The sequence below is a fragment of the Saimiri boliviensis genome, chromosome 1 (genome assembly GCF_048565385.1).
Source record: "Saimiri boliviensis isolate mSaiBol1 chromosome 1, mSaiBol1.pri, whole genome shotgun sequence".
NCBI classification, from domain to species: domain Eukaryota; kingdom Metazoa; phylum Chordata; class Mammalia; order Primates; family Cebidae; genus Saimiri; species Saimiri boliviensis.
In genome coordinates, this window is record NC_133449.1 from 36,716,456 (window position 1) to 36,729,377 (window position 12,922).

At 39.2% G+C, this 12,922-nt stretch overlaps 1 protein-coding gene across 2 annotated transcripts in view; it reads right to left on the minus strand.

Annotated features, from left to right (window-relative positions):
* Positions 1–1,661: 1,661 nt before the first annotated feature.
* The window catches only part of EIF2AK2 (eukaryotic translation initiation factor 2 alpha kinase 2), a 41,839-nt gene continuing 30,578 nt past the window's right edge, over positions 1,662–12,922 (minus strand). For both annotated transcript variants that reach the window (XM_074395922.1, XM_039463371.2), the window contains 4 exons: positions 10,283–10,411; positions 3,668–3,769; positions 1,955–2,008; positions 1,662–1,876 (listed from right to left, as the gene is read on the minus strand). In XM_074395922.1, coding sequence (XP_074252023.1) covers positions 1,754–1,876; positions 1,955–2,008; positions 3,668–3,769; positions 10,283–10,411 — 408 coding nt within the window. In that variant the 3' untranslated portion in view covers positions 1,662–1,753. The remainder of the gene's footprint in view (positions 1,877–1,954; positions 2,009–3,667; positions 3,770–10,282; positions 10,412–12,922) is intronic.

The window sequence follows — 12,922 nt, forward strand, 5'->3', positions numbered from 1 at the left end:
TGCCTGATGTAGGCAAGGCGGCGGAGGTGGGGGATGGAGACAGCAAACCACCATGGCATGTATATACCTATGCAACAATCCTGCAGGATGCAGGATGTGCACATGTACCCCAGAGCCCAAAGTACAATTAAAAAACAAACAAACAAATAAACAAACTCATGCTGAAATTTGATCCCAATGTTGGAGGTGGGGCCTGATGGCAGGTGTTTGGGTCATGAGGGAAGATCTCTCATGAATAGATTAATGCCATGCCTAGTGGTGAGGTGTACCAGGGAGGGGAAGCAAGGAGTTCTCAATCTATTAGTTTCCTCAAGAGCAGGTTATTAAAAAAAGAGCCTGGCACCTTCTCCCTCGATCTCTTCTTCCTCTCTTGCCATGTGACCTTTACACATGTGACTCCGTTTCACCTTTCACCATGAGTAGAAGCAGCCTGAGCAGAAGCAGATGCTTCTCATACAGCCTGCAGAACTGTAGAACTGTAAGTTACAGAAATCTCTTTCCCTTATAAATTATCCAGCCTCGAGTATCCATTTAAAGCAATACAACACAAATGAAAACAATTGCTCTAAAGTTAAAATTAACCCTCAAGGTCTTCTAAGATGCAATCCAAATTAACTTTCGGCATTTTCGACAGCAATTCAGAACAACAAACAACAAACCCATGGTCCTCAAACATACCTTTTCCAGAACTCACACCAGTCCCCTTATCCAGGCTTCCTGGGTGGTATCCTCTCTACTCATCTAACACCCTCACATATACTTGGAAGGCCCATTGGACTGTCACTTCTAGCCCTGTCCTCAGTAGAAAGTGATCTCACCCCCACCCCATGGACTATTTGGACTATTTTCTGTTCGTAGCTACTGCCTTACAGGATAGTTGTCTTTAAAGCAGTTATTATGATAGATACAAAATATATTTAAGATAAAATGTATAACTATGCAGCAAACACTAGTAGACTTACCATCCAGTTTAAGGAAGTTACCATTACCTTTGAAAGACCCCTTCCCAATCACATCATTCCCCTCCCTCAAAGATAACCATCATCCAGAATTTAATTTATTTCTCATTCCCTTCTTTTCCTTTGTTGTCTTATTACATTTGTTTGGTTTCCTATACGAAATGATTTAGTTTTGCATCCTCTGGACCTTTACATAAATGGAATTATTCTGGATTGGATATATTTTCTGAAAACCTGCTTCATTCGTTTAACATTATGTTCCTGAGAGATGTTTTGTGTTATGTTACTACATTTGGCTGTAATTCAGTTGTTTTCAATACTATGTAGTAATCCCGTATGTGAATACACTTTTTTTAATACACCCTTCTTTTTATGGACATTATGGTTGTTCTGTGTTTTTTTGGCCATTATAAATAGGGTTTTATGGACATTCTTATAAGCATGTATGTAGGAATAGAATTGATAGCTTAGTGGATATACATGTATTCAACTTTACTAGATAATGCCAAGTTATTTTCCAAAGTGGTTGTATATCACTTTTTTTTATGAGTACCATATTTCTCCAACTGCCTTATAAACTATGTGAGGCAGAGAACAATGTTATAATTTTTTATGAAAAAGTAAAATGTAAGAATGTTTCTGAAGTGAAAAGAAGAAAACCTTTCTGCAAATATAGTAAAAAATTAAGGGGAAAAATTAAAATAAAAGGTAAATATCTATTGATATTCCCTAGCAGATTTTAGATAATTCACAGAAAATTGCAAATCAGAAGCGGATACTTTCTCAGAAGAGCTCTAACATGTGTTTCGTTCATTTTTCTCTGGGTTTTTTTTCCACATAGCCAAGGTGCTTAGTATTTCAGATGTGTTAGGTCGGTTCTCAGGTTTCTTTGAGAGTAATTTCCGTAGAAGAGTTTTCTGTAATGACAGTGAGAGTCAATAGTAAGAAATAAAACACTGAAATAAATAAAATTCTGATGATTTTCAAGTGCTTACTTCTCGTTTATCAAACGTTTCTGAGATGATACCATTCCGTAGGTCTCTGAAAATCTGAAAAAAAAAAAAAAAAAAAGAAAAAAAAAAAAGATAGGTATATATTAGGAAATTATTTACGTGGGAGGAAAAACAAACCATTAAAGGCTGAGGATACCTGAAATGTAGGACATTTCCAGATTTTCTGGGAAAGTCTCTTTAGCCAAGAAGCAAGCAGGATTCCCTCTCCCACCCTACCCTATGCTCTAATACAAACACCGTACCCCCACTCTAATAACCATCCTTGCAGTACAACGTGAAGGGTTAAGTGCATCATCTTCACAATCTCCCTTCATGCATTGTGGAACCCTATGTGATAGGTAGGTTCTAACTGTTTTACAGAGAATAAAGTTATTGACTCCAGGAAAGTTCCCTTTCCTGAGTTTAAGAGTAGGATATCCAGCTGGGCACCATGGCTCACACTTGTAATCCCAGCCCTTTGGGAGGCTGAGGTGGGCAGATCACCTGAGGTCAGGAGTTCAAGACCAGCCCGACCAACATGATAAAACCCCATCTCTACTAAAAACAAAAAAATTAGCCAGGCATGGTGGCACATGCCTGTAATCCCAGTTACCTGGGAGGCTGAGAGAGGAGAATCACTTGAACTTGGGAGGCGGAAGTTGTAGTGAGCCAAGATTGTGCCATTGCACTCCAGCCTGGGCAAAAAAAAAAAAAAAAAAAAAAAAAGTAGGAGGATATCCAGTTGCCTACTGTCTGTAGTGGGCTCCCCACTGCTTAAGCAACACATTTTTAGCTCAAATTAGCCTAACCTGTCTTTCGATTCTCAACAACCACTACTTCCTTGTAACTTACATACTTCAATACAACCTACACTTACACTGCCTCCTGTCTCCAAACACACTCTGTACATTCCCGCCTCCAGGCTGGAATCACCTTTTCTGTTTTGGACTATTAGAATCCAACAGATCCTTCAGAGCCCAGCTTAGTGTCTCCGTGAAACCTAAGTCCCTACAGCTGGAAAGATGTCCCTCCTGGCTGCTTCCACAGACTTCATACCTTCTCCTAAAATGCTCATGGTATTTTCTTATGTTATCTTCTCTTTTAGAAAATAAGCTCCTTGAGAAGAAGCCTTCTTTTTTAGAAAGAATGTCACTCTGTCACCCAGGCCACTGCAACTTCCATCTCCCAGGTTGAAACCATTTTCATGCCTTAGCCTCCCGAGTAGCTGAGACGACAGGTACCTGCCACCACATCCAGCTAATTTTGTATTTTTAGTAAAGATGGGGTTTCACCATGTTGGCCAGGCTGGTCTCAAACGCCTGACTTCAAGTGATCCGCCCATCTTGGTCTCCCAAGGTGTTGGGATTATAGGATCACCGTGCCTGGCCAAAGCTTGTTAATTTCTGCAACCCTTATAGCACTTAGTACCGTGTCACAAAGCAGTTAATCAATAAAATTTTACTGACTGAATCAAGTCTTACAAGTCTTATGAGATGTACCACCTTCCAGAGAAGACCAAAGCTTTTGCTCTTTAACAAAGTTTTTGGTCTTTCTTTGCCAAACCTTGAAAGACAGAAAATTCATATTTCATTTGCAGTCAGATACTAATATGCTCAAGCCTATCCTCATGTGAGAGCAAGAACTGTCTGCAGCAGCACTTTGAAGGTGGTGGTCAATAATATTTCTTGTGTAATTTTTTCTTTGAGATTATTTTACCTTTGATGTTTCCAAAGCGGTGTCACATACATGAAGAAGTTCAGCAAAAATTAGCCCCAAAGCGTAGAGATCCACTTCCTTTCCATATTCTTGTGAAGAAATCTAAAGAGACCAAAATATATTTACCATTGTTACTCTCCTTACATAAATATTCAGCCTTCTAAAGCGCCAAAAAGTCGTTTGACCAAAACATCTTACATCACACAACAATGTCTATTTATTAGCAAGATCTGTGGAGTCTGACTGCCTAGGTTCAAATCTGTACCACTGAATAGCTGAATCCTCTATGTAAATTAACTATCGGCCAGGTGTGGTGGCTCGCACCTGTAATCCTGGCACTTTGGGAGGCAAATCACCAGGTCAGGAGTTTGAGACCAGCCTGGTCAACATAGTGAAACCCCATATCTACTAAAAATACAAAAAAATTAGCTGGGCATGGTGGCAAGTGCCTGTAATCCCAGCTACTTGGGAGGCTGAGGCAGGAGAATCGCTTGAACCCAGGAGCCAGAGGCTGCAGTTAGCCAAGCCTGGGCGTGCCACTACACTCAAGCCGGGGCGACAGAGCAGGACTCTGTCCTAAAAAATAAAAAAATAAAAAATGAAAATTAACTATCAAAATGGGAATAATCTCGGCTATAAAATGAGGATAACAGCAGTATCAACCACAGAGTTTGATTGTGAGAGTAAATGAGATGCAGCAGGTAAAGCAGTTAAAATAGTGTCCAGGAGGTAACTTGCTTTGTAACCTATTTATTTATTTATTTATTTCATAGCCTATTTATTCACAATATTCCATAACTAGAAACCACTCAAAGGACCACAACGGAAGAATGGATAAACACATTGTGGCATATTCATACAATGGACTACTACTCAGCAATAAAAAGGAATTCTCTGTTGGTATGAGCAACAAATAAAGTTTTTCCAGAAGACATTATTTTGAATGAAGAAATTAAATACAAAAGAGTCTATACTGTATGATTCCATTCACATGAAGGTTAAAAATGGGAAGAACTAAGCTACAGTGATAGAGCTCCGAGTGCTGGTTGCTTCTGCTCAATAGGGTGGAGTCAATGACTGGAAAGGAGCCTGAAGGAACAAAATGTTCTATGTCTTTATAGGCTTACAGGTTACACAGGTGTATGCATTTGTCAAGACGAAAAAGTATACACTTAAGATCTGTGCATTTTATGGTGTATAAATTATTCCTCAACAAAATGTTGCTTTCTTTTTTTTTTTGAGACAGAGTCTTGCTGTAGTCCAGCTGTAGTGCAGTGGTATGATATCGGCTCACAGCAGCCCCTGCCTCCTGGGTTAAAGCGATCCTCCTGCCTCAGCCTCCTGAGTAGCTGGGACTCCAAGAACGTGCCACCACACCTGGCTATTTTATATATATATATATATATATATATATATATATATATATTTTTTTTTTTTTTTTTTTTTTTTTTTTTTTTTTTTTTAACTGGAGACGGAGTTTCAACACGTTTGCCAGGCTGGTCTCAAACTCCTGACTGGAGGTGATCTGGTCAGGTGATCCACCTCAGCCTCCCAAAGTGTTGGGATTACAGGCGTGAGCCACCACACCCAGCCAACAAAAGGTTTTTAAATTGAAAACAAACAGACAAACCGCATAATAAAAAGTAAAGTACCATGATGAATGTTTTAACCAAATATTGTGAGGGCAGCAATACAGGATGCAGGAGATACTGACTGTGGTGGGGGGTTAAAGAGAACCATTGGCCTCCTATTATGTTCTATATTTTCTATGCCAAGTGGCCCTCCAAAAGGAAAAAGTGGGTGCCTTCTCCATTCTAGACTCTCACTCATCAGATAGCTCAGTATATTGATTCTTGGATTACAAAATAGTAGCAGTATTTTGAAAGATGTATTATCAGCAAAATAATTGTTTTTTCTTTTTTTGAGACAGAGCTTTGCTCTTGTCAGCTCACTGTAACCTTCACCTCCTGGGTTCAAGAGTAGAATCTCATTTTAATAGCAAAGCACAATACATATTCTGGAGAAAGTTTCGAAAATATAAACAATATGGATGGGCATGGTGGCTCATTTCTATAATCCTAGCACTTTGGGAGATTAAGACAGGTGGAACCTGTCTTAACCCAGGAGTTCAAGAATAGCCTGGGCAACATGGTGAAACCCAGTTTCTACAAAAAATACAATAAAAATTTGCCAGGTTTTGGTGGCTTGCACCTGTAGTCCCGACTACTCAGGAGGATAACCTGAGCCAAGGAAGTCGAGGCTGCACAGTGGTGAGCTATGATTATGCCACTGCACTCCCACCTGGGTGACAAAGCAAGACCCTGTCTCAAAAAAATAAAAAATAAATAAATAAAAATAAAAATAAAAATAAATATATATATACACACACACACACACAATATCTTCATAAAGACAAGCTTTTAAAAAACTTCAAGCCCGCATAGCCAAGTCAATTCTAAGCAAAAAGAACAAAGCTGGAGGCATCACACTACCTGACTTCAAACTATACTATAAGTCTACAGTAATCAAAACAGCATGGTACTGATACCAAAACAGAGATATAGACCAATGGAACAGAACAGAAGCCTCGGAGGCAATGCCACACATCTACAACCATCTGATCTTTGACAAACCTCACAAAAACAAGCAATGGGGAATGATTCCCTGTTTAATAAATGGTGTTGGGAAAACTGGCTAGCCATGTGCAGAAAGCAGAAACTGGACCCTTTCCTGACACCTTACACTAAAATTAACTCCAGATGGATTAAAGCCTTAAACATAAGACCTAACACCATAAAAACCCTAGAAGAAAACCGAGGCAAAACCATTCAGGACATAGGCATAGGCAAGGACTTCATGACTAAAACACCAAAAGCATTGGCAACAAAAGCCAAAATAGACAAATGGGATCTAATTAAACTCCAGAACTTCTGCACAGCAAAAGAAACAATCATGAGAGTGAACCAGCAACCAACAGAATGGGAAAAAATTTTTGCAATCTACCCATCTGACAAAGGACTTATATCCAAAATCTACAAAGAACTAAAACAGATTTACAAGGAAAAAACAAACAAACCCATTCAATAGTGGGCAAAGGATATGAACAGATACTTTTCAAAAGAAGACATATATGAGGCCAACAAACATATGAAAAAATGCTCATCATCACTGGTCATTAGAGAAATGCAAATCAAAATCACATTGAGATATCATCTCACACCAGTTAGAATGGCGATCATTAAAATATCTGAAGACAATGGATGCTGGAGAGGATGTGGGGAAATAGGAACACTTTTACACTGTTGGTGGGAGTGTAAATTAGTTCAATCATTATGGAAGACAGTGTCGCGATTCCTCAAGGGCCTAGAAATAGAAATTCCATTTGACCTAGCAATACCATTACTGGGTATATATCCAAAGGATTATAAATCATTCTATTATAAGGACACATGCACATGTATGTTCATTGCAGCACTGTTTAAAATAACAAAGACTTGGAACCAACCCAAATGCCCAACGATGATAGACTGGATAGGGAAGATGTGGCACATATACACCATGGAATACTATGCAGCCATAAAAAACGATGAGTTTGTATCCTTTGTAGGGACATGGATGAACCTGGAAACCATCATTCTCAGCAAACTGACACAAGAACGGAAAATCAAACACTGCATGTTCTCACTCATAGCGGGGTGTTGAACAATGAGAACACATGGACACAGGGAGGGGAGCATCACACACTGAGGTCTGTCGGGGGGACTAGAGGAGGGACAGTGGGGGCTAGGGAGTTGGGGAGAGATAACATGAGGAGAAATGCCAGGATGTAGCTGATGGGGATGGAGGCAGCAAACCACATTGCCATGTATGTACCTATGCAACAATCCTGCATGTTCTTCACATGTACCCAGAACCTAAAATGCAATTATATATATATATTTTATTGAAGAATATAAAAGTGGCCTTGAGGTAGTTTGTATGACCCCCAATGCTGCACTGGCCTCCTGGCCTCCTCACTGTCTCGAACTGGGCCATGCATTTTGCTTTGGGCAATGATGTTTAGTGATGTATGCCACAGCTGAGAAGAGTATGTAAAAGCCATCACAAGGTTCTGCCATTGCTTTCTGCCTTGAGGACAGCAGTGACTCAGATAGTATTTTTCCTTCAGCCTGGGTCTTGGAATGAAGGAGACACATGGAGCTGCAGCTGGACTGCTGCCAACTTGTCATTCGAGCAAGAAATAGACCCTTGGTGTTTTTGCACCACTAGGAAACTGGGGTCATTTTGTTACCACAGCATAGCTTGGCAAAAGCTAACTGATGGAGGACTTGAATAAGTGAGGAGAAAATACCAGTTTTGGAGAAGTCTTAATTATATAAAGATATCAATGTTCCTCACCTGAATCCTCACATTTGATGCAATTGCTATCAAAACCTCAAAATCAGTTATGGAAGATGACAAGGCGATTCTAGAGTTCACTTGGAATTGTAAATGTGAACAGCTAAGAGCATTTTAAAATTGAAGAATAATGTGGCAGCCCCTGCTGCTCAAATACTAAAACCTAGTTTAAAATGCTACAATAATCTACATAGCATAATATTAAAGAAAAAAAATATAAAATAAATCAATGAAACAGAACAAAGTCCAGAAACACATCTACGAATGTGTGGAAATTTTATATATGATAAAATAATATTTTATTGTGGTAAAATAGATATAAAATATTCCTTTTTAACCATTTTTATGCCTATAATTCAGTGGCATTGATTACCTTCACAATGTTGTATAACCATCACCGCTATCTATTTCCAGAACTTTTCATCACCCCAAACAGAAACTATACCCATTAAACAAGAAGCTCCTATTCCTCCCTTCCTGATAACCTCTGTCCCACTTTCTGTCTCTATGAATTTTCCTTAAAATAGCATTTAAATAACGAACTGCTCAAAACATGGTGATGAAGCAATTGCGTATTCACATGGGGAAAATCAAGTTATATTTCTTTCTCATACATATACAAAAATTAATTCAAATTGGGGTTACTTTTTATCTTAGTAAAACCACAAAATATTTTCATAATCTTGTGGTAGAAGCTTCCAAAATAAAAATAAGAAACCTAGCAGCCATAAAGAAAATATTGATAAATATGACAATTTAAAGCTGCAGTACCACAAATGTCATTATAAAGAAGTAACAATCAAGGAGAAAAATTCTGTAATATAGTTAACAGATACAGAATCAACACCCAATACATATCAAGATTCTTAACAAATACATGAGAAAAAGAGAACTTAATTATGAGAAATTGGGAAAGGATATGAGTAGAGAATTTACAGAAAATGGATAAGTAAATATATGAAAAAAGGCATACCTTACTAAAAATCTGGAAAATACAAACTAAAATAACAAGATATTCCTAATTCAACACATGGTCCAAAAGTGAACACTGATTGTACCCTTGTTTGATTGAGAGTATGATGATGCAGCACTCTCATATATTTTGAGGGGAGAGTATTATTAGAATCACTTTTTTTTGGAATGACAATTAAACAGCAATTAAGTTTGAAATGCACTTGTCAGCCTATTAAATCATTTCACCTCAAGAAATCAATCATAGATTATCATAGAATCATTTGTTCTTGGGCCCCAAAATAAGGAGGAAGGTCTATAGGTGTACAAAGTTGTAAACAACCTAAATAAATACCCTTCAATAAGAAAATAGTTAAATACAACCTGGGCAACATAGTGATACCTCATCTCAACAAAAATAAAAATAAATAATAAAAATAATAATAATTAGCTGGGCATGGTGGTATGCACCTCTAGTCCTAGCCACTTAGGAGTCTGAGGTGGGAAGACTGCTTGAACCCAAGGTTTTGAGACTGCAGGGAGCAATGATCACACCACTGCACTCTAGCCTGGGTGACAGAGAAAAACCTGTCTCTAAAACAAAATAAGTAGCCTGGACAATATAGTGAAACCCTGTCTCTACTAAAAATGCAAAAAATTAGCCAAGCATGGTGGTGGGTGCCTGTAATTCCAGCTACTTGGGAGGCTGAGGCAGGAGAATCCCTTGAACATGGGAAGCAGAGGTTGCAATGAACCAAGATCACTGCACTCCAGCTTGGGTGACAGAGTGAGATTCTGCTTCAAAAAAATAAAAAATAAATAAAACAAATAAGAACAGAAAAAAATTAAATAAATAAAAAATAAAAATAAAATAGTTAAATAATGGTAGCTCTACATTTTGAAATACAATATAGTTGTTAAAAAAAGAATGTGGCAGATCTTGTTGAACTGATATGGAGAGATAATGCTATATAGTCACAAAACAACAAAATAATCAACTCCTTGAAAAATGTATGCACATATATGTTTATGTAAAAAAAAAGTCTGGATGTATAGTTGTGTTTGCATGTTTTTATAACTCACAGAAAATTACCTAAAAGAGCAAACTGATGAGAAGAATACAGGTGGAGAAAAACATTAAGGGGAATGTTCAATTCTTATGCTATATAATTCTATACTGTTTTAATTGTATAAGAAGTGTCTACTCTTTTTATAATTTTAAAAATAAAAGAAGTAAAATATAGAGAGACAGGAAAGAAACCTTACCTGTTCTGGGCTCATGTATCGCAGAGTTCCTCTATTCCTTGTTCGCTTTTCATCATCTTTCAGGGATGTTACAAGTCCAAAGTCTCCAATCTTTATTTGTTTTGTATCTACTAAGAATATATTACTTGGCTATGAAAAAAAAATATTGAACTTACATGTACCAACTTGACATACTATCACCACATGTCTTAATCATACACAGCAATGGCTATTTTATATTACTTATAAGACCTTTACCCTTACACAGGGAGCCAAAATCAGGAAATTTAATATCACTAGTCTTTAAAATGCCAGCTGAAAGAAGTGAGGATTTCTTAGCTCACAGAAAAGGTGGCTTGGGGCACAGCTATCCCTCTGGAAAGCAGTCACATGCCAAGTGGATTCACTCTGCATGGTCCAAGGGAACAGATCCAGGACTACAGGGTGGAAATGACCAAAAGATTTGCTTTAAAATATCCTAATATCCTAACAGTGTTGTCCAAAGAATGGGAGTTAGACAGTTCTCCATCCCAAGATAGGGCTGAACAACCAGTTGAGGAAATGCTGCAAATATGAGTCCATGATCTGATAGGGACATCCTTAAGATCCCTTCCAACCTTGAGATTCTCTGAATGGGTCCTTCCCAATAATACTGCCGATTAGCCTGTGCAGAATTTCTCTTCGGGTTTGTTTTTTTTTTGCGATGGAGTTTCACTCTTGTTGTCCAGGCTGGAGTGCAATGGCGCGTTCTCATCTCACCCACCGCAACCTCCACCTCCCAGGTTCAAGCGATTCTCTTGCCTCAGCCTTCTGAGCAGCTGGGATTACAGGTATGCACCACCATGCCTGGCTAATTCTTCTGCATTTTTAGTAGAGACGGGGTTTCTCCATGTTGGTTAGGCTGGTCTCTAATTCCCGACCTCAGTTGATCCACCCACCTGGGCCTCCCAAAGTGCTGGGATTACAGGCGTGAGTCACTGTGCCCGGCCTCTTGGGGGTCTTTTTTATGTCAATTTCTCCAAGCCTCTGACAACTGCTTAAACATACCCCTTCCACCTTGAAAGGATATGAAGTTAATTGGAAGATGATAACTAGCTCTGAAATATTTTTTATTCATGCAATTCTTTAAGCAGATTTTTTTTTAAAAAAAAAAAGGAAGAACTTAGTAGAAGAGGTCATTCTGACTCCATAGCTTTATAGGAGGTGTTTTGTTTGTTTGTTTTACTTTGTGAGACGGAGTCTTGCTCTGTCACCCAGGCTGGAGTGCAGTGGTGCGATCTTGGCTCACCACAACCTCTGCTTCCTGGGTTCAAGCAATTCTCCTGCCTCAGCCTCCTAAGGAGCTAGGGGATTACGGGTGTGTGCCAAGAGGCCTGGCTAATTTTTTTGTATTTTTAATAGAGACAGGTTTTTGCCATGTTGGTCAGGCTGGTCTCAAACTCCTGACCTCAAATGATCCTCTTGCCTCGGGCTCCCAAAGTGCTGGGATTACAAGCATGAGCCACCATGCCCCGCCCATAGGAGGTATTGAATATTCTGTTTGTTTGTTTTTGAGATGGGGTATCATTTTGTTGTCCAGGATGGATTGCAGCGGCGTGATCATGGCTCACTGAAGCCTTGACCTTGGCTCAAGTGATCCTCCCACCAAAGCCTCCCAAGTAGCTGGGACCACAGGCCACCAAGCTGAAGCCATATGACCAACATTTTAAAGACCACAAAAACAGAAAGGTAGTTAATGAGAAAACTAATATTTCGCCATTTTTGAAAAGGCTGGACTTTTAGTACAATCTTAGGCTTTACACAAACAGACTGTATGGGATAACACACTTATGAGAGGGCCTACCTCGTAAAGAACCTGAGAGGAAAAAGACTACTAGCCCAGGAAAGGCTAAAGGAGGAGCTTCCGAGAAGCCAGCCTGAGATGATGGCCATGCAGAAATTAGCAGTTGGATTAGAATTCAATTAACAGTTAGAATGAAGCCTAACACCAATAATACAGATGGAAGGCTGAAGACAGACGTGGGGTGGATGTGGAGAGAAAATATTCCTATGCTATGCTCAAGTTGCAAGGTAGGAATATGTTGGGATTGCAAGTGAAACTGCTGGTCCCATATAAGGCTATCTCACCTGACTCTAAGAAACAGAAAATTGAATTTATGAAGCTGTGTAAATATCCAAGCTGGATGAGACTATGTAGTAAAAATATCAGAACACTTTTTATAGTTCATTGAAAAGAAAAAGTGGGCCAGGCATGGTGACTCACGCCCATAATCCCAGCTCTTTGGGAGGCTGAAGTGGTCAGACTGACTGAGCCCAGGAGTTCAAGACCAACCTTGCCAACATGGTGAAAACATTGCCAACATGGTCTCTACCAAAAATACAAAAACATAGCTGGGCATGGTGGCAGGTGCCTGTAGTCCCAGCTACTCAGGAGGCTGAGACAGGAGAATTGCTTGAACTCAGGAGACACAGGTTGCAGTGAGTTGAGATTGCTCCACTGCAGTCCAGCCTGGGCAACAGAGTGAGACTATGTCTCAGGAAAAAAAAAAAAAAGAAAGAAAGAAAAGAATAAGAGGCTGGACACGGTGGCTCATGCCTGTAATCCCAAACTTTGGGAGGTCAAGGTTGGCAGATCACTTGAGCTCAGGTGTTTGACTAGCC